Raw genomic sequence first — 22,990 nt, 5'->3', positions numbered from 1 at the left:
ATATTAAGCCTGAGGTTCAGTAGTTCTCTATATTCTATATTATCAGGAACAGCTACAAGGGAACAGACTGCAGTTCTGTATAATTCTGATTTAGCTTTGTGCTTGCTTGAAGATGAAGATGGCATTTATACCAATAAACTTGGTGCCTTCACAGGTATAATGTAAGATGACCAGGTGACTACATAAATATAATAATGGAAGCAGATTTGCAAAGAATACACAAAATCAAGTTTATGGAGGAAATGTAATAGCCTGCAAGACGCAGGCATCGGCATGGCTCTAGCGAGTCTGTTTGATGTTTTAAAGTGGCAATAGCTTAATAGATTATTGCCGCTTTAAATTATTGCCGCTTTAAAACAACAGGCAGACTCACTGGAATCATGCTGATGTCTGCGTCTTGTGGGCTATTACATTTCCACACTAGCTTAAGTGCTTGGAAAAAAAATAAGAATTTACTTACCGATAATTCTATTTCTCGTAGTCCGTAGTGGATGCTGGGGACTCCGTCAGGACCATGGGGAATAGCGGCTCCGCAGGAGACAGGGCACAAAAGCAAGCTTTTAGGATCACATGGTGTGTACTGGCTCCTCCCCCCATGACCCTCCTCCAAGCCTCAGTTAGGTACTGTGCCCGGACGAGCGTACACAATAAGGAAGGATCTTGAATCCCGGGTAAGACTCATACCAGCCACACCAATCACACCGTACAACTTGTGATCTGAACCCAGTTAACAGTATGATAACAAAGAAGTAGCCTCTTAAAAAAGATGGCTCACAACAATAATAACCCGATTTTTGTAACAATAACTATGTACAAGTAATGCAGACAATCCGCACTTGGGATGGGCGCCCAGCATCCACTACGGACTACGAGAAATAGAATTATCGGTAAGTAAATTCTTATTTTCTCTAACGTCCTAGTGGATGCTGGGGACTCCGTCAGGACCATGGGGATTATACCAAAGCTCCCAAACGGGCGGGAGAGTGCGGATGACTCTGCAGCACCGAATGAGAGAACTCCAAGTCCTCTTTAGCCAGAGTATCAAATTTGTAAAATTTTACAAACGTGTTCTCCCCTGACCACGTAGCTGCTCGGCAAAGTTGTAATGCCGAGACCCCTCGGGCAGCCGCCCAAGATGAGCCCACCTTCCTTGTGGAGTGGGCTTTTACAGTTTTAGGCTGTGGCAGGCCTGCCACAGAATGTGCAAGTTGAATTGTGCTACAGATCCAACGAGCAATCGTCTGCTTAGACGCAGGAGCACCCATCTTGTTGGGTGCATACAAGATAAACAACGAGTCAGATTTTCTGACTCCAGCTGTCCTTGAAATATATATTTTCAATGCTCTGACAACGTCCAGTAACTTGGAGTCCTCCAAGTCGCTAGTAGCCGCAGGCACCACAATAGGCTGGTTCAAGTGAAAAGCCGAAACCACCTTAGGGAGAAAATGAGGACGTGTCCGCAGTTCTGCCCTGTCCGAATGGAAAATCAGATATGGGCTTTTGTACGATAAAGCCGCCAACTCTGAAACTCTCCTGGCTGAAGCCAGGGCCAATAGCATGGTTACTTTCCATGTAAGATACTTCAAATCTACCGATTTGAGAGGCTCAAACCAATGAGATTTGAGAAATTCCAAAACTACGTTTAGATCCCACGGTGCCACTGGAGGCACAATTGGGGGTTGTATATGTAGTACACCCTTGACAAAAGTTTGTACTTCAGGCACTGAAGCCAATTCTTTCTGGAAGAAGATTGATAAGGCCGAAATTTGAACTTTAATAGACCCCAATTTGAGGCCCATAGACAATCCTGCCTGCAGGAAATGTAGGAATCGACCCAATTGAAATTCTTCCGTTGGGGCCTTCTTGGCCTCACACCACGCAACATATTTTCTCCAAATGCGGTGATAATGTTGTGCGGTCACTTCCTTCCTAGCTTTAATCAAGGTAGGAATAACTTCTTCTGGAATGCCCTTTTCTTTTAGAATCCGGCGTTCAACCGCCATGCCGTCAAACGCAGTCGCGGTAAGTCTTGGAACATACAAGGTCCCTGCTGAAGCAGATCCCTTCTTAGAGGTAGAGGCCACGGATCTTCCGTGAGCATCTCTTGAAGTTCCGGATACCAAGTTCTTCTTGGCCAATCCGGAGCCACTAGTATTGTTCTTACTCCCCTTTTCCGTATAATTCTCAGTACCTTTGGTATGAGAGGCAGAGGAGGAAACACATACACTGACTGGTACACCCACGGTGTTACCAGAGCGTCCACAGCTATTGCCTGAGGGTCTCTTGACCTGGCGCAATATCTGTCCAGTTTTTTGTTGAGGCGAGACGCCATCATGTGCACCTTTGGTTTTTCCCAATGGTTCACAATCATGTGGAAAACTTCCGGATGAAGTCCCCACTCTCCCGGGTGAAGGTCGTGTCTGCTGAGGAAGTCTGCTTCCCAGTTGTCCACTCCCGGGATGAACACTGCTGACAGTGCTATGACATGATTTTCCGCCCAGCGAAGAATCCTTGCAGCTTCTGTCATTGCTCTTCTGCTTCTCGTGCCGCCTTGTCTGTTTACGTGGGCGACTGCCGTGATGTTGTCCGACTGGATCAACACCGGCTGACCCTGAAGCAGCGGTTTCGCCAAGCTTAGAGCATTGTAGATCGCTCTTAGCTCTAGTATATTTATGTGAAGAGACGTCTCCAGGTTTGACCATACACCCTGGAAGTTTCTTCCCTGTGTGACTGCTCCCCAGCCCCGTAGGCTGGCATCCGTAGTCACCAGGACCCAGTCCTGTATGCCGAACCTGCGGCCCTCTAACAGATGGGCACTCTGCAACCACCACAGGAGAGACAACCTTGTCCTTGGTTACAGTGTTATCCGCTGATGCATGTGCAGATGCGATCCGGACCATTTGTCCAGCAGATCCCACTGAAATATTCGTGCATGGAATCTGCCGAATGGAATTGCTTCGTAAGAAGCCACCATCTTTCCCAGGACTCTTGTGCATTGATGTACTGACACATTTCCTGGTTTTAGGAGGTTCCTGACAAGTTCGGATAACTCCCTTGCTTTCTCCTCCGGGAGAAACACCTTTTTCTGAACCGTGTCCAGAATCATTCCCAGGAACAGCAGACGTGTTGTCGGGGACAATTGAGATTTTGGAAGATTCAGAATCCACCCGTGTTGTTGAAGCACTACTTGGGTTAGTGCTACACCGACTTCCAGCTGTTCTCTGGACTTTGCCCTTATCAGGAGATCGTCCAAGTAAGGGATAATTAATACGCCTTTTCTTCGTAGAAGAACCATCATTTCGGTCATTACCTTGGTAAAGACCCGAGGTGCCGTGGACAAACCAAACGGCAGCGTTTGAAACTGATAATGACAGTCTTGTATCACGAACCTGAGATACCCTTGGTGTGAGGGGTAAATTGGGACATGCAGATAAGCATCTTTTATGTCCAGGGACACCATGAAGTCCCCTTCTTCCAGATTCGCTATCACTGCTCTTAGTGACTCCATCTTGAACTTGAATTTCTGTATGTACAGGTTCAAGGATTTCAGATTTAGAATAGGTCTTACCGAACCGTCCGGCTTCGGTACCACAAATAGTGTGGAATAATACCCCTTTCCCTGTTGTAGGAGGGGTACCTTGACTATCACCTGCTGAGAATACAGCTTGTGAATGGCTTCCAATACCGTCGCCCTTTCTGAGGGAGACGTTGGTAAAGCAGACTTTAGAAAACGGCGAGGGGGAGATCTTTCGAATTCCAACATGTAACCCTGAGATACTATCTGCAGGATCCACGGGTCCACCTGTGAGCGAGCCCACTGATTGCTGAAAATCTTTAGTCGACCCCCCACCGCTCCTGAGTCCGCTTGTAAAGCCCCAGCGTCATGCTGATGGCTTTGTAGAACCCGGGGCGGGCTTCTGGTCCTGGGCAGGGGCTGCTTGCTGCCCTCTCTTACCCTTTCCTCTGCCTCGTGGCAGATAAGACTGTCCTTTTGCCCGCTTGTTTTTATAGGAGCGAAAGGACTGCGGCTGAAAAGACGGTGTCTTTTTCTGTTGGGAGGGGGTCTGAGGTAAAAAAGTGGATTTGCCGGCAGTTGCCGTGGCCACCAGATCCGATAGACCAACCCCAAATAATTCCTCTCCTTTATATGGCAATACTTCCATATGCCTTTTGGAATCCGCATCACCTGACCACTGTCGCGTCCATAAACTTCTTCTGGCAGATATGGACATCGCACTTACTCTCGATGCCAGAGTGCAAACATCCCTCTGAGCATCTCGCATATAAAGAAACGCATCCTTTAATTGCTCTAGAGTCAATAAAATACTGTCCCTATCCAGGGTATCAATATTTTCAGTCAGGGAATCCAACCACACTACCCCAGCACTGCACATCCAGGCTGAGGCTATTGCTGGTCGGAGTATAACACCAGTATGCGTGTATATACTCTTCAGGGTAGTTTCCAGCCTCCTATCTGCTGGATCCTTGAGGGCGGCCGTATCTGGAGACGGCAACGCCACTTGTTTTGATAAACGTGTGAGCGCTTTATCCACCCTAGGGGGTGTTTCCCAGCGCGCCCTAACCTCTGGTGGGAAAGGGTATAATGCCAATAACTTCTTAGAAATTAGCAGTTTTCTATCTGGGTTAACCCACGCTTCATCACACACGTCATTCAATTCCTCTGATTCTGGAAAAGCTACAGGTAGTTTTTTCACCCCCCACATAATACCCCTTTTTGAGGTACCTGCAGTATCAGAGATCTGCAAAGCCTCCTTCATTGCCGTGATCATATAACGTGTGGCCCTATTGGAAAATACGTTTGTTTCTTCACCGTCGACACTAGATTCATCTGTGTCGGTACCTGTGTCGACTGACTGAGGTAAGGGACGTTTTACAGCCCCTGACGGTGTCTGAGACGCCTGAGCAGGTACTAACTGGTTTTCCGGCCATCTCATTTCGTCAACTGACTTTTGTAATGTACTAACATTATCACGTAATTCCATAATTAAAGCCATCCATTCCGGTGTCGACTCCCTAGGGGGTGACTCACCATTACCGGCAATTGCTCCGCCTCCACACCAACATCGTCCTCATACATGTCGACACACACGTACCGACACACAGCAGACACACAGGGAATGCTCTTATCGAAGACAGGACCCCACTAGCCCTTTGGGGAGACAGAGGGAGAGTTTGCCAGCACACACCAAAAGCGCTATAAAATGTATATAAACAACCCTAAAAGGTGTTGTTTTTGTTATATGCGCTTTAAATATATAAATATCGCCAAAATATGCCCCCCTTCTCTTTGTTACCCTGTTTCTGTAGTGCAGTGCAGGGGAGAGTCCTGGGAGCCTTCCTCACAGCGGAGCTGAGCAGGAAAATGGCGCTGTGTGCTGAGGAGAATAAGCCCCGCCCCCTATCCGGCGGGCTTTTCTCCCGGGTTTTGAGATATCTGGCCTGGGTTAAATACATACATATAGCCTCAATGGCTATATGTGATGTATTCTTTGCCATCAAAGGTATTAAATATTGCTGCCCAGGGCGCCCCCAGCAGCGCCCTGCACCCTCCGTGACCGTTCAGTGTGAAGTGTGTAGCAACAATGGCGCACAGCTGCAGTGCTGTGCGCTACCTTCATGAAGGCTGAAGAGCCTTCTGCCGCCTGTTTCCGGACCCTCGATCTTCAGCATCTGTAAGGGGGATCGGCGGCGCGGCTCCGGGACGAACCCCAGGGTGACCTGTGTTCCGACTCCCTCTGAAGCTATGTCCAGTAGCCTAAGACTCCAATCCATCCTGCACGCAGGTGAGTTGAAAATCTCTCCCCTAAGTCCCTCGATGCAGTGAGCCTGTTGCCAGCAGGACTCACTGAAAATAATAAACCTAAAAACTTTTTCTAAGCAGCTCTTTAGGAGAGCCACCTAGATTGCACCCTGCTCGGACGGGCACAAAAACCTAACTGAGGCTTGGAGGAGGGTCATGGGGGGAGGAGCCAGTACACACCATGTGATCCTAAAAGCTTGCTTTTGTGCCCTGTCTCCTGCGGAGCCGCTATTCCCCATGGTCCTGACGGAGTCCCCAGCATCCACTAGGACGTTAGAGAAAATAACATAAGAGGGTTTATAGTTATTCACTTATTTTATCACAAAGCAACTGTAGAAAATTGGGCTTGTCTGTTGACTTACTGTAACTTATAGTTGTCAGCCTTCTGTAGTGTGTTTACATGTGTATCCCAATGTGAGGAAAGAGGTAATATAAACTTCTAGAAATTTTGTGCGTATGGATCAGAGATGTGCGGACAAGATAGACAGGGGAGGCACTGCCTTCCCTGTCATAGACTTTTCTCTAACGTCCTAGAGGATGCTGGGGACTCCGTAAGGACCATGGGGATAGACGGGCTCCGCAGGAGACATGGGCACTTTAAGAAAGAATTTAGTTCCTGGTGTGCACTGGCTCCTCCCTCTATGTCCCTCCTCCAGACCTCAGTTTGATACTGTGCCCAGACGAGCTGGGTGCTTTTCAGTGAGCTCTCCAGAGTTTTTTGTTAGGTTTTTTATTTTCAGGGAGCTCTGCTGGCAACAGACTCCCTGCATCGAGGGACTGAGGGGAGAGAAGCAGCCCTACTCTCTGAAGCTAGGTCCTGCTTCTTAGGCTACTGGACACCATTAGCTCCAGAGGGATTGGTACGCAGGATCTCACCCTCGCCGTCCGTCCCGGAGCCGCGCCGCCATCCCCCTCGCAGTGCCGGAAGATAGAAGCCGGGTGAGTATGAGAAGAAAAGAAGACTTCAGAGGCGGCAGAAGACTTCATGATCTTCACTGAGGTAACGCACAGCACTGCAGTTGTGCGCCATTGCTCCCACACACCTCACATACTCCGGTCACTGTAAGGGTGCAGGGCGCAGGGGGGGCGCCCTGGGCAGCAATATAAACCTCTTATTTGGCAAAAGGAGCATATATACAGCTGGACACTGTATATATGCATGAGCCCCCGCCAATTTTACACTTTTAGCGGGACAGAAGCCCGCCGTCGAGGGGGCGGGGCTTCTCCCTCAGCACTCACCAGCGCCATGTTTTTCTCCACAGCACCGCTGAGAGGAAGCTCCCCAGACTCTCCCCTGCTTATACCACGGTAGAAGAGAGGGTTTTAAAGAAGAGGGGGGGCACATAATTCGGCGCAGATAATAACAGCGCTACTGGGTAAACATTAAATTGCTGTGTTTTTTCCTGGGTCATATAGCGCTGGGGTGTGTGCTGGCATACTCTCTCTCTGTCTCTCCAAAGGGCCTTGTGGGGGAATTATCTTCAGATGAGCATTCCCTGAGTGTGTGGTGTGTCGGTACGTGTGTGTCAACATGTCTGAGGTAAAAGGCTCTCCTAAGGAGGAGATGGAGCAAATGTGTGTGTGAGTGGTGTCTCCGTCGACAACGCCGACACCTGATTGGATATGTGAAATAAAGTGCTGAGGTAAATTTATTGCACAAAAGATTAGAGAACAGACAGTGAATCTACACAGGTCTATCCCTATGCCGCAGAGACCTTCAGAGTCTCACAGTGCTCACTATCCAAAATAATAGACACTTATATCGACACGGAGTCTGACTCCAGTGTCGACTACGATAATGCAAAGTTACAGCCAAAACTGGCAGAAAAGTATTCAATATATGATTATTGTAATAAAAGATGTTTTGCATATCACTGATGACTCATCTGTCCCTGACACGAGGGTACACATGTTTAAGGGGAAGAAAGCTGAGGTAAATTTCCCTCCTCTCATGAAGAAAAGAGCTGGAATCTCCAGACAAGAAGCTGCAGCTTCCCAAAAAAGAATTCTCAGGGAGTATCCTTTCCCTACTAGGGCCAGGATACGATGGGAATCTTCCCCTAGGGTGGACAAAGCTTTTTCACGTTTACCCAAAAGGTAGCGCTGACTTAACAGCTATCCTCAGGGATCCTGCAGATAGCTTGCAGTAAAAGTACTTTGAAGTCCATTTACACACATTCTGGTACACTACTCAGACCGGCGATTGTGTCGGCATGGGTTTATAGCGCTGTAGCAGCGTGGACAGATACCTTATCAGCGGAGATTGAAACCCTAGATAAGGATACCATGGTATTGACCCTAGTATATGTATGTATGTATATATATATATATATATATATATATATATATATATATATATATATATAAGATGCTGTCTTACATATATATATATAAAACATGCCCAAAGAGACATTAGTCTACTGGGTTCTAGAGTCAACGCTATGTCGATTTCTGCTAGAAGTGTCCTGTGGAACATGCAATGGACAGGTGATGCCGACTAAAAGAGGCATATGGAAGGTTTACCTTACAAGGCTGAGGAATTGTGTGGAGAAGGGCTCTCGGACCTGGTCTCCACAGCTATAGCTGGTAATTCTGATCTTTTGCCTTATATTCCCTCACAGCCTAAGAAAGCACGACATTATCAAATGCAGTCCTTTCGGTCGCAGAATAACACGAATGTACGAGGAGCGTCCTTTCTTACCAGAGGTAGGGGTACAGGGCACAGCTAGTTCCCAGGAACAGAAGTCCTCCCCGGCCTCTACTACATCCAACGCATGACGCTGGAGCTCCGCTAAGGGAGTCCGCCCCAGTGGGAGCACGTCTTCGACTCTTCAGCCACATCTGAGTTCACTCACAGGTTGTTCCCGGGGCAATAAAAAATTGTTTCTCAGGGTTACAAGCTGGAATACGAAAGGTGCCTCCTCGCCGGTTTTTCCTTATCGGACCTACCGGCTTCTCCCCCAGGAAGGGAGATAATATTAAATACAATTCACACATTGTATCTCCAACAGATGGTGCTCAAGGTTCCCCTCCTGCAACAAGGAAGGCGATATGACTCAACCTTGGCTGTAGTCCCGAAACCGTACGGTTCGGTCAGACCTATGTTTAAAATTAAAATCTCTGAACCTATACGGGAAAAGGTTCAAATTTAAAGTGGAATCGCCCAGAGCGATCATCGCCAGCCTGGAAGGGGGCGATTTGATGGTGTATCTAAACATAAAGGCTGCATACCTTCATGTTCCCATTTATCCACCCCATCAGGCATACCTGATAATTGCGGTACAGGATTGTCATTACCAATTTCAGGGTAATTGGCGGAAATAATGGTGCTCCTACGCAAGGAAGGAGTCACAGTTGTCCCATACTTGGACGATCTCCTAATAAGGGCAAGATCAAAAGAGCAGTTGTTGAACAGCGTGTCACTTTCGCTGAAGGTGTCACAGCAACACGGCTGGATTCTCAATTTCCCGAGGTCACAGTTGGTTTCTATAACTCGTCTGCCCTTCTTGGGTATGATTCTGGATACAGACCAGAAATGGGTTTACCTTCAGATAGAGAAGGCCCAGGAACTCATGACTCTAGTCAGGGACCTATTGAAACCAAGACAGGTGTCAGTGCATCACTGCACTCGAGTCCTGGGAAAAACATTCCCTTCAGCAGGTTCCATGCGAGGACTTTCCAATGGGACCTACTGGACAAGTGGTCCGGGTCTCATCTACTGATTCATCAGTTCCTCACCCTATCCCCCAGGGCCAGGGTATCTCTCCTGTGGTGGCTGCAGAGTGCTCACCTTCTAGAGGGCCGCAGATTCGGCATTCAGGACTAGATCCTGGTGACCACGGACGCGAACCTCCGAGGCTGGGGAGCAGTCACACAGGGAAGAAATTTCCAAGGTCTTTGGTCAAGTCAAGAGACTTGTCTTCACATCAACATATTGGAACTAAGGGCCATATACAACGCCCTAAGTCAAGTGGAGACCTGTCTTCGCGACCAACCGGTTCTGATCCAGTCAGACAACGTCACCGCAGTAGCTCATGTAAACCGCCAAGGCGGCACAAGGAGCAGAAAGCCACCAGAATTCTTCGCTGGGCAGAGAATCATGTAAGAGCACTGTCAACAGTGTTCATTCCGGAAGTGAACAACTGGGAAGCAGACTTCCTCACCAGACATACGTCCTGGAGAGTGGAGACTTCATCAGGAAGTCTTCGCACAGATTGCAGTTCGGTGGGGACTGCCACAGATAGACAGGATGGCGTCCCGCCTCAACAAAAAGCTGCAAAGTTATTGCGCCTGGTCAAGAGACCCTCAGGCAGTAGCGGTAGATGTCCTAGTGACACCGTGGGTGTTCCAGTCAGTCTATGTATTTCCTCCTCTTCCTTTCATACCCAAGGGTTGAGAATAATAAGAAAAAGGAGGAGTGAGAACAATCCTCATTGTTCCAGATTGGCCACGAAGGATCTGGTATCCGGATCTGCAGGAAATGCTTACAGAAAATCCGTGGCCTCTTCCTCTAAGGCAGGACTTGTTGCAACAGGGCCCATGACTGTTCCAAGACTTACCGCGGCTGCGTTTGACGGCATGGCGGTTGAACGCCGGATCCTAGCGGAAAAAGGCAATCCGGATGAGGTAATTCCTACGCTGATAAAGGCTAGGAAGGACGTGACATCTTAACATTATCAACGTATATGGCGAAAATATGTTTCTTGGTGTGAGGCCAGGAATGCTCCTACGGAAGAATTCCATCTGGGCCGTTTCCTTCACTTCCTACAAACTGGAGTGAATTTGGGCCTAAAACTTAGGCTCCATTAAGGTTCAGTTTTCGGCCCTATCCATTTTCTTTCAAAAAGAGTTGGCTTCTATACCAGAAGTTCAGATGTTTTGTAAAAGGAGTGCTGCGTATTCAGCCTCCTTTTGTGCCTCCGGTGGCACCTTGGGATCTTAACGTGGTGTTAAGTTTCCTAAAGTCACACTGGTTTGAACCACTTAAAACGGCGGAGTTAAAATATCTCACGTGGAAGGTGGTCATGTTATTAGCCTTGGCTTCGGCTAGATGTGTGTCAGAATTAGCGGCTTTGTCACATAAGCCCCTATCTGGTTTTCCATATGGATAGAGCAGAATTGCGGATCCGTTCGCAATTTCTGCCGAAAGTGGTATCATCTTTTCATATGAACCAACCTATTGTGGTGCCTGTGGCTACACGTGACTTGGAGGATTCCGAGTTACTTGATGTGGTCAGGGCTTTGAAAATTTACGTGGCCAGAACCGCTAGAGTCAGGAAAACTGAAGCGCTGTTTGTCCTGTACGCATCCAACAAGATTGGTGTCCCTGCTTCAAAGCAAACTATTGCTCGCTGGATTTGTAACACGATTCAGCAAGCGCATTCTACGGCTGGATTGCCGTTACCAAAATCGGTCAAGGCCCATTCCACTAGGAAGGTGGGCTCTTCTTGGGCGGCTGCCCGGGGGGTCTCGGCACTACAGCTGTGTCGAGCTGCTACTTGGTCGGGTTCAAACACTTTTGCAAAATTCTATAGGTTTGATACCCTGGCTGTGGAGGACCTCATGTTTGCTCAATCGGTGCTGCAGAGTCATCCGCACTCTCCCGCCCGTTTGGGAGCTTTGGTATAATCCCCATGGTCCTTACGGAGTCCCCAGCATCCTCTAGGACGTTAGAGAAAATAAGATTTTACTTACCGGTAAATCTATTTCTCGTAGTCCGTAGAGGATGCTGGGCGCCCGTCCCAAGTGCGGACTTCTTCTGCAATACTTGTATATAGTTATTGCTTCAATAAGGGTTACATTATAGTTGCATCGGTCTTGCACTGATGTAATGTTGTTTTCATACTGTTAACTGGGTAGTTATCACAAGTTATACGGTGTGATTGGTGTGGCTGGTATGAATCTTGCCCTTGGATTAACAAAATCCTTTCCTTGTACTGTCCATCTCCTCTGGGCACAGTTTCTCTAACTGAGGTCTGGAGGAGGGGCATAGAGGGAGGAGCCAGTGCACACCAGGAACTAAATTCTTTCTTAAAGTGCCCATGTCTCCTGCGGAGCCCGTCTATCCCCATGGTCTTTACGGAGTCCCCAGCATCCTCTACGGACTACGAGAAATAGATTTACCGGTAAGTAAAATCTTATTTTTACTCCAAAGCTTTGATTATAAAAATGATTAAAATAAAACAAAGAAGATATTTCTAACATTTTCTTTGCATTTTTCATATACTTTATACAGTCAAAACTCTGGCACAAATGTTAGTATGACAGGAAAGGCTCTGCCTAACCTGCCTCACCCCACCGCATGTCACTGGTAGATAACCATGTCACCCTCCAGAACCACTGTGGACACCTGAGTGCACTTACACCTCCACATCTAAATTGAAGGACTCACCAGGAATATCAGTGAGGTAGGGGTAAGTGAGAACTCTAGATTGTTTATTATGGGAGATTGATATCCCTCAGTGCATATTTGAGACACTATAGTAGGAGTCCATAAATTCTTTACATAGTATATTTATAATAAAATAGTTTTATCATATGGTTCACAAGGTACTAGTTATGTGGTAAGGAATTTTTGTAGTTCCATTATTAATTGTGGGAGTGGAGGACCCAAAATGCTGAAATAGAGCATCAACCTTTTTATAATGACTGTGTTAGAATGTTACATGGAGCTGAAACCAGGAAAGAATGAGAGTGTTGATGTATCAAGCAGTGAAAAGAGTGGAGAAGTGGACCAGTGGATATGTTGCCATAGCAACCAATCAGGTTCTACCTATGATTTTATAGAATGGTACCTCACAGTTAATTGTTTTTTGTGGACAACTTATCCACTGATCCACTGCTCTACTCTTTTCACTGCTTGATACATGAACTCCAAAGCTCACAGAGCTTATAGAGAGTTCAGTACTTGATCTTGTGGTGAAATCTTGTGGTGAAAAGTGTAAACACAATTGAAACTCCTCTAATAGATGTTGCTGTCCTTTGAAAGCAGCCTTCACTGCTCCCATGCATTCAGAATTGATTATAGCTGGCATGATAATTGTGTTTGGACCTATAACATCTTAGAATGCTATATGCTTTGTAAACCACAAATTGGTAAAGGGGAAGATATAGTGGGTCCCAGGCATCACCCCATTTCATTGTCAGGGTCAGGATATTTCCCATCCCATGTCTGAACTTGCCTTTTCGGAGGCTTTCAGGAAAGATGTGTTCCAGCCTTACAGTACATGCAAAGGGTTTTGATGCTGCTCTGGGCTCTTTCTTTATCTGCCAATGTGTCATGCACCCTACTTATTTATTTAGACTTTTCTTGATAAGGCTAACCCGAGGTGGCATGAAATTAGCAGGGTTTTGAGAGTGGAGGTGCAGGAAGTTGAGAAGAGCAATATAGTTAAGTGGGAGGAGCAGCCTGCTGATTGAAGGTGACTGAATTGCTGGTGACAGTAAACAGAATGTGCATGCACACAGATGCAGATGATCTCTTCAGGGATCGGTATGAAATACTGATGGTCGGAATGCTGGCGGTCACATGACTGACCGTGGCATCCCGGGAATGAGGATCCGGGAGTAAATATTTTACCCCTCTCCTGCCTCCTACCCTAACCCTTGGCGGGGGGTGGCTAGGGCTATTCAGTGGGGTGTGGTGGCTAGGACTAACCCTCTGGGGTTGGGGGCTACAGCTAACCACCCCCTAATGCCTAACCCTAACACTCCAGTGTCTAACCCTAACCCTTCCCCGTGCCCTAACCCTAACCCCAATACTCACCTTTGACATTCTGTCAGTCAGTGTTTCGGCGACGGTCTCCCGAGTGGTGTTAGGAATCCGTCGTTGACCGGCGGCATACAGACCATCGGGATGCAGAACGCATCCCTCTCTGTATATGTACTGCTTCTGATTCACAGATTGTATAAGAATGAGAAGATTAGGTTCAGGAACATCAGCAATGATGGGTCCATAATACAGTTTCTACAAATTGTACTCCCATACCCCCCTGAAGGTGGCCCTGAATAAACATGTTTTGCATATGCCTGATTTAAAGGATTCTATAATGGATGTGTTGTAGAATCACTAAATCCATCAGTTATCCAATCCACTATTGCTCTTCTATACAATCATAAACACAGTTAAAAAAATATAAGTTACTTACAGTGCTTAGAGTAAATAATTCATTTTCAGTTTTGTGTTCAGGAAAGCTCTGTGTCCAGTTTGCCAGTAAATATGCTGTGTTAAGGACTACAAAGTTAGTATCAGAAGAAATTGACTCTTCTGACACATTTAGGAATGTACCTAAAAAAATATATAAATATATTTAAAAAATGCAAATGTACAGCTGATGCCAATAATACACTAAAGGGATCATGTAGCATTGTATGCATTTACATCAAATGTACTATACATGCACAAAATGCACCAGGACAGGCACAATCCATGTGCTATGCTGCTGAGCCACGTCAAGATTTGTGCAGCTTATCAATAGCAGCATACTGTATGCACCAATATTACACCCGGGAGCAACAAAAGTGTAAAGATGTGGTTTGGCAACAGTAAATGCTACAGTCACATTACTCACTTTGTACACAATACAATACTGTAATGAAATGTCTGGACCTTACTGTAACCTATGCTTACCTACCCCCTTGTACGACGTCACTTAGCGTAGGCAGTAATAAATGTACAGATGTAGCCATGCTCATTGTGGCTACATCTTGCCGCAATGGCGCGACTGCGTGCATGTCTGGGGTGCTCATGCGTCTTAGATGTGCACCCGTTTCATTCGCATGGGCGCGCCTAGCCACACTGTGTGTGCACTTTTAGTGCAGATGTAGCCACAATGAGCGGGACTACATCTGTAAGTTCCAATCTCCTGTACATATGTACACAAGCATATATCCTTTTCATGTGTATGCACAAAGTGGAAATGTACATATTGAGCCCCCTAATAAAATACAAAGATATAGTGCAGCTGTGAGTTACCCCATAGCATTACTATTGGCCCATTTGTGTATGTGCAGTTAAAAGAAAAACCTTGCTCTGCATTCCAAAATAAAACTCTCCAGAAAGGAATTCTTAATAAGGAATTGTCCCAGCTGAAGTTTTATTACTTTGGAATATGCAGAACAGTTTTCCTTTTAATTGTATGTACCTCTCTAATGGTGCGTACACAGTATGCAATATCACATACGATCCAGATGATATCGGCCAGTTCATTGCTATATTGTATAGTGTGTACACATGGTACAGGATACGATGTGCGCTCCCGTGGGTCGTATCCTGCATCGCACGTCGGACCTGCATGTAGGTTCGACGTGCGATATTGCTTACAAGAGCCATGCTGTAGACTGCAGCATGGCCCCGCTCCTCCCCAACGCAGCCGACATTGGCAAGTGTGTATGCACTTGCCGATGTCGGAACCAGTTGTAAACGACATTACATGGTTTGTGATGTCGTCCTAATGTGTTCATAGCCTTACAATGGTATGGTGCACTTCTGATAAACAGCTGCTTACTATCACAGCACTACTGTATATAGGGATGCTATTTCTTTCTCTTTTTGGATTTATTTGAAGGATTTATATGACAGGTTTTGGTTTTCTCTGCCTTAGATTACATCTCCAAATCCAATATTTTAATTATCATTGGATGTGACATGATATCAAAAGAGTTACCTGCCTATGGGCCTAATTCAGCATGGATCGCAAAAGCAAAATCTTTCTCTAATGGGCAAAACCATGTGCACTGCAGGTGGGTCAAATGTAAGGTGTGCAGAGAGAGTTAGATTTGGGTGGGTTATTTTGTTTCTGTGCAGAGTAAATACTGGCTGCTTTATTTTACAATGCAATTTAGATTTCAGTTTGAACACACCCTACTCATATCTAACTCTCGTAAACAATATTATACTGAGAGCCCAGCACTCACTTTAGTCAGGGCCGTCTATTCGTATGGCCACAATGGGCACTTGCCCAAGGGCCCCAGGAGTCTAGGGATCTAGGCTGATAGCTGAGGGTCCCCTTTTTCCAGGGGTACCATATTTTTTAAAATCATCCCTGGGGAACTGGAGATATCCAACTTCTAAGCAGTGGTCCCCATCCTAGCCTATTGTCACGATCCAGGTAATTCCTTATCAATATTTACCTTCCAAATGCCTCCTGAGACTGTCCCAGTGTTCCAAGCCTGGATTCCATCTGCACTGTCTGCATGCAGCACGCTGCATCTCATTGTCTCAAATCTCTTCACTGTGATTCTGGCAGCTTCATGGTTAAAGCTCACATGCAAGTTACAAACAGTCTTTCCCTCCAAGTTCAAACATGGGCGCAGCCATGTTTGTTTTCATCACATGTTACTTTTCAGCCAATCAGCTGCACTCTGGTTTCTACCTAATTACCCAGCAGCTGCACTCTAGACTCTGCTTAATCAGCCAGCCAATCCCTGTTTCCCAGCTGGTATAAATATCTTGTTCCTGGGCTGGAAAGAGTTGTCAGTGCTTCAATTGTCTTCAGTGATTCCAGTGTGCAGGTCTTCCATGGACTTTCTCTGCTGTACAGCCTGACTCTGCAGTGTCTACATTGCTCCCTGTGACTGGCAGTTACCTGAGACCGGCTTCCAGCTTCTAGCTTCCAGCGGTGCTCTGCCCTGCTAGTAACCATCGGTGTTCCGCCATCGATCCCCAGTAACCATCGGTGCTCCGCCATCGATCCCAAGTCTCCATCGGTGCTCCGCCATCGATCCCAAGTCTCCATCGGTGCTCCGCCATCGATCCCAAGTATTTATCTGAACCGTGATTCCTGTTACCTGTACCAAGTCATCAGTATTCCTCTGAACTGTGTTTAATAAACCTTTGAACTTTCCTTCGTTGTCTTGGTCACGCCTTCGGGCATTTGTTCTAAAGGTTCCCTGCATGTCTAAGAACCCTGTACTGCCTCCCAGGTACACATATACCTCAGCCCCTACAACTGAGGCTTCCCCCTGGTCAGCACCAGCCCTCAGTTGTGACAGTCCATCGGTGCTCCGCCATCGATCCCAAGTCTCCATCGGTGCTCCGCCATCGATCCCAAGTCTCCATCGGTGCTCCGCCATCGATCCCAAGTCTCCATCGGTGCTCCGCCATCGATCCCAAGTCTCCATCGGTGTTCCGTCATCGATCCCAAGTATTTATCTGAACTGTGATTCCTGTTACCTGTACCAAGTCATCAGTATTCCTCGGAACTGTGTTTAATAAACCTTTGAACTTTCCTTCGTTGTCTTGGTCACGCCTTCGGGCATTTGTTCTAAAGGTTCCCTGCATGTCTAAGAACCCTGTACTGCCTCCCAGGTACACATATACCTCAGCCCCTACAACTGAGGCTTCCCCCTGGTCAGCACCAGCCCTCAGTTGTGACACCTATTAATTGCTCTTCCCAGCCAGATATCTTGGGTTCTGACTGACTTAAAGTTTTTCTGAGGGTATACTCCAATAGCTGGGATTCTCCGCTTTCGGTGGACACTGTCAGCTTGTCTCTACTGTGCCCAGAACCAGCATCTGTTCCCTGCTCCAGCTCCACACGCCTGGTATGCAGTTTTATATATTCATTGGTGGATTGCTCTGGCTCCTGAACTCTGATCCCCAATCCCCAGTAACTGCTGAAAGGTGGGAATCTCTAGTGTTTTATCCCATTGAAAGCTATGAAATATATTTCCAGGAACTGGAGATATCTGCAGTCAAGGAAGCTGCCCTCTTAATGGAAAATTATGAATATTAAGCCCACTCCACTATCCACTCCTCCCCTGTGTATTGAAGCCTGCCCTACCACCCTGTAAGTCATATACTGGGGCCCCTTTATTCAACCCAATGCCCCTTCTACAGTTTAGTGTTCTCGTTTATGCCCCATCTCCCACCATCTGTGCTGTAAAGGAGTAAGTAGCAGAAATTACTGCTCCAGGTCCTACATGCTGAGTGGAAGATAGAACACCCCTACCGCCCGCGGGACATCAAAGTTGCTGTTAATAGCACCTCCCACCCCTACTGCTGCAGCATTGCTTTGACCAGGGGCCTACACTGCTGTTAAGAGGGCCCTGACTTTAGTAAGCTCACTCACCTCAAATATTATTTAAGCAATGTGATCATAGGCAGGGCCGGACTGGCCATAAGAATCACCGGGGAGATCCCCGGGAGGCCGACACTTCCGCGGGGCCGGCCTCCTGCTGAGTGTCTTTTTTTTTTTTTTGTGTGTGATTTTTTTTTTAATATCTTTTTTGCTGCCGATAACAGGCAGAGCCACCTAGTGGCCATCGGCAGCACTGACAGCACAACCTCTGCTCAGCCTCAGGCTACACAGGAAGCGTCATGTGTGATTTAACTTCCTGCCTGAGGCTGAGTGATGGGTTGGTTCTATATCGGAGGGGCTGAAGGGACCTTGTGACGTATTGAGGGGAGGAGCTACGTCACCAGGGGGAGGAGCTACAGGCGAACAGGGTACCCAAAAAGTACCCTCGCGGGCTCGCTTCGCTCGCCACGCTTCGGGCACGGTGGCTCGCTTCGCTCACCACCTAATTACTAAAGGTAATAGTTGGTGGCGTGGATAGTAGAGGAACTATCCCGCTGGCCTAGCTCCTCCCCCTTGCGTCGTAACTCCTCCCCCTTACGGAAAAGGTCCCTTAGCCCACTTGATTCTAGCATCTACCCTGAGTGATGCTGGACACAGACAGGCGAGGAGCTGTCAAAGAACTGAATGTGGGCTACACCAAAGAGGTACAATAGAAGCTGTATTAAGGTAACACAGCCCAGTGTAACAAACACTTCTCCCCTACCAAGCCGTTTGTGTGTGTGTTGCACCCTGCCCCTTCTCCTGTACCCAGTCCCTCTCCTGTACCCTTCTTCTGTACCCAGCCCCTTCTGCTGTACCAAGCCCCTCTCCTGTACCCACCCCCCTCTCTTGTACTCAGCTCTCTGTGTCAGCCCCTATACCCAGTCCCTCTCCTGTACCCAGCCATGGGTTTAAGCCCCTGCTACTGTACTCAGACCCTCTCCTGTACCCAGCACTGTTTTTGTGCCAGCCCCTTCTCCTGAACTCAGCCCCTGCACCAAGCCCTGTATGTGTGCCAGCCCCCTATCCTGTACTCAGCCCTGTGTGTCAGCCCCTGTACCCAGCCCCTGCTGCTGTACCCAGCCTCTGCTACTGTACCCAGCCCCTCTCCTGTACCCAGCCCCCTCTCTTGTACCCAGCCCTGTGTGTCAGCCCCTGTACCCAGCCCCTGCTGCTGTACCCAGTCCCTCTCCTGTATCCAGCCCTGTGTGTATGCCAGCCCCTGCTGCTGTACCCAGCCCTGTTTGTATGCCAGCCCCTGCTGCTGTACCCAGCCCCTGCTGCTGTACCCAGCCCCTGCTGCTGTACCCAGCCCCTGCTACTGTACTCGCACCCTCTTCTGTACCCAGCCCCAGTGTCAGAACTTGTGTCAGTGCAGCCGGTGCATTGCACCAGGGCCCGGCGCTATCAAGGGGCCCAAAGTCTGTGGCATTGTAAAGAGTCAGACTGAGTCATTACAAGCCGCCTGCTGCTGTGTGCTGCCACTGGAGCAAGGACTCGGAGGAGCACAGATGCAGCTACGGAAGCAGGGGAGGAGAAGGAGGGAAGGGGACTCAGGAACCGCAGCTGCTCATTGTAATTTGTAGTGGCTCCGCTGTGCTCACTGACAGCCCCTCCTCACAGGCGCGTGATTCCCCCTCCCTCCCTCGTGCGTTGCCCAGCTTCTCTGCATGCCTGGTGCTGGGTTCCCGAGGCCAAAACCGGCGATGTTACCACTAGTTCCCACTCCCAGGAGCTATGCGCCACCCACCACAGAGAGTCGGGTACACCGGATACCTTCTGACCCCTGGACACGCCCAGACTGAGAAGCAGAAGGAGGAGGAGATGAGGCTCCGTAATGGCACTTTCCTGACGCTGCTCACCTTCTGCCTCTGCATCTTCCTCTCCCTGTCACGGCGTTCTCCGTGCAGAAAGGTGAGCCCCCGCTGCCGGTCCCGCCGCGTACTCCTCGCCCGCAGTAAGGTTATTGTGCGGGTACCCTAATGGCATGCTCCCTATGTGTGTTATTGGCATATCTGGCCACCTGTGCCCCCAGATATGGCAGGGTCAGGGGCATCCCCAGGATAAGGCTTGCTCTCTGGCTTGATAGGCAACATTGCTGGGCATACCTAGGTTGTAGTGTTGTCAGCCCCTGGCATGTGTGGCAAGAGTATCTTTCTATCTACCTACCTACTGTATATCTATCTCTGTCTGACTATCTACCTACCTGTCTGTCTGATGTGTATATATATATATATATATATATATATATATATTATGATATAATATATATTTGTTATTATTAAACATTATAGGCCATCACAAGTGGTCTACAACACATTTATGGGGGGGGGGGGGAAATATATGGGGGGAGGGGGAACCTTTACCAGCCATATCGGGGTTTGGTTTAGGCTGCAGGGAGGTTAGGGTTAGGCTCCAGATGGGTGGTGGAGGGGTGGGTTAGGCTGCTCTCAAGGAGGGTAGGGGGTGAGTTAGAATACACAACCTACCCCTGTTGGGATCATCATCGGGATGCCGGCGTCTGTATTCTGAGTGCTGGCATCCTGTGTGCCGGGATATTCTACCCAACCCAACACAGCTAGTGTCATCAACATTTCGATGCTTTAATGTCTCATCGTCAGGATATAAAAATTGCATACAAACACTTACCTTGCAAGATGATATATAATGACTTCCAAGGAATCCATATTAAGAATACATAGTAATATCTACAGTATATCGATAATACATTAAAAACATTCAGCTTTAAGATAGAAACATCTATAATATCATCATTATATATTATTACTATTATAGATGTTACTATGTATTCTTAGTATGGATTCTTTGAGTGTCATTATGTATAATTTTGCAATATTGTATTTTTGTTTATTTTGCTGGATTATTGTATGTTTTATATATCTATTATTTGTTGTATTGTAGCCACGGCTATTGGCTGGTGATGGTGACGGCATTAGTGGGCGTCATCGCAGCTGGCTCGGGTGCCGGTGGTGGGACACGTGGTGATGTTGGTCAGTATAAGGTCAGTGTTTGTTTTCAATTTTTATATCCTAATGCTGAATCATTATGGCTTAGAGACGTTGATGATATTAGCTGTGTTCTAGTTTTTTTTTCTTTATTCGAGTGCCGCTGTTGTGCTGTTTGTATTGGACTCCCCGCCAGGGATACCAAGGAGGGCACTGGGATCAGAGGTAATTTCAAATTGCTAGTGCTGCCCTTTGGAACACTGATATATACTGTATGTATGTATGTGTATGTGTGTATATATATGTATATATATATATATATATATATATATATATATATATATATATATATATATATATATAATAAGATTTTACTTACCGATAAATCTATTTCTCGTAGTCCGTAGTGGATGCTGGGGACTCCGTCAGGACCATGGGGATCAGCGGCTCCGCAGGAGACAGGGCACAAAACTAAAGCTTTAGGATCAGGTGGTGTGTACTGGCTCCTCCCCCTATGACCCTCCTCCAAGCCTCAGTTAGGATACTGTGCCCGGACGAGCGTACACAATAAGGAAGGATATTGAATCCCGGGTAAGACTCATACCAGCCACACCAATCACACCGTATAACTCGTGATCTGAACCCAGTTAACAGTATGACAAACGTAGGAGCCTCTGAACAGACGGCTCACAACAATAACAACCCGATTTTTTTTTTTTTTTTTTGTAACAACAACTATGTACAAGTATTGCAGACAATCCGCACTTGGGATGGGCGCCCAGCATCCACTACGGACTACGAGAAATAGATTTATCGGTAAGTAAAATCTTATTTTCTCTGACGTCCTAAGTGGATGCTGGGGACTCCGTCAGGACCATGGGGATTATACCAAAGCTCCCAAACGGGCGGGAGAGTGCGGATGACTCTGCAGCACCGAGTGAGAGAACTCCAGGTCCTCCTCAGCCAGGGTATCAAATTTGTAGAATTTTACAAACGTATTTTCTCCTGACCAAGTAGCAGCTCGGCAAAGTTGTAAAGCCGAGACCCCTCGGGCAGTCGCCCAAGATGAGCCCACCTTCCTTGTGGAATGGGCATTTATATATTTTGGCTGTGGCAGTCCTGCCACAGAATGTGCAAGCTGAATTGTACTACACATTCAACTAGCAATCGTCTGCTTAGAAGCAAGAGCACCCAGTTTTTTGGGTGCATACAGGATAACAGCAAGTCAGTTTTCCTGACTCCAGCCATCCTGGAAATCTACATTTTCAGGGCCCTGACAACATCTAGCAACTTGGAGTCCTCCAAGTCTCTAATAGCCGCAGGTACCACAATAAGCTGGTTCAGATGAAACGCTGACACCAACTTAGGGAGAAACTGGGGACGAGTCCGCAGCTCTGCCCTGTCCGAATGGACAATCAGATATGGGCTTTTGTGAGACAAAGCCGCCAATTCTGACACTCGCCTGGCCGAGGCCAGGGCCAACATCATGGTCACTTTCCATGTGAGATATTTCAAATCCACAGATTTGAGCGGTTTAAACCAACGTGATTTGAGGAATCCCAGGACTACGTTGAGATCCCACAGTGCCACTGGAGGCACAAAAGGGGGTTGTATATGCAGTACTCCCTTGTCAAATTTCTGGACTTCAGGAACTGAAGCCAATTCTTTCTGGAAGAAAATTGACAGGGCCGAAATTTGAACCTTAATGGACCCCAATTTGAGGCACATAGACACTCCTGTTTGCAGGAAATGCAGGAATCGACCGAGTTGAAATTTCTTCGTGGGGCCTTCCTGGCCTCACACCACGCAACATATTTTCGCCACATGTGGTGATAATGTTGTGCGGTCACCTCCTTCCTGGCTTTGACCAGGGTAGGAATGACCTCTTCCGGAATGCCTTTTTCCCTTAGGATCCGGCGTTCAACCGCCATGCCGTCAAACGCAGCCGCGGTAAGTCTTGGAACAGACATGGTACTTGCTGAAACAAGTCCCTTCTTATCGGCAGAGGCACTGAGTCCTCTGTGAGCATCTCTTGAAGTTCCGGGTACCAAGTCCTTCTTGGCCCATCCGGAGCCACGAGTATAGTTCTTACTCCTCTACGTCTTATAATTCTCAGTACCTTTGGTATGAGAAGCAGAGGAGGG

General features: G+C 47.5%; 1 protein-coding gene across 2 annotated transcripts in view; it reads right to left on the bottom strand.

Annotated features, from left to right (window-relative positions):
• LOC134927915 (ovalbumin-related protein X-like) overlaps positions 1 to 22,990 on the bottom strand; it is a 154,303-nt gene that overhangs the window by 16,961 nt on the left and 114,352 nt on the right. The window contains exons 5-6 of one of the 2 annotated variants that reach the window (XM_063923031.1): positions 13,969 to 14,108; positions 13,587 to 13,712 (exon numbers count right to left, since the gene is read on the bottom strand). In XM_063923031.1, the coding sequence (XP_063779101.1) occupies positions 13,587 to 13,712; positions 13,969 to 14,108 (266 nt within the window). The remainder of the gene's footprint in view (positions 1 to 13,586; positions 13,713 to 13,968; positions 14,109 to 22,990) is intronic. The other variant, XM_063923033.1, reaches the window with a different exon arrangement.

Source organism: Pseudophryne corroboree, chromosome 5 (assembly GCF_028390025.1).
Source record: "Pseudophryne corroboree isolate aPseCor3 chromosome 5, aPseCor3.hap2, whole genome shotgun sequence".
In the NCBI taxonomy this organism is placed as follows: domain Eukaryota; kingdom Metazoa; phylum Chordata; class Amphibia; order Anura; family Myobatrachidae; genus Pseudophryne; species Pseudophryne corroboree.
The sequence above is the reverse complement of the archived record's forward strand: the minus strand, read 5'-3'. Positions and strand labels throughout refer to the sequence as shown.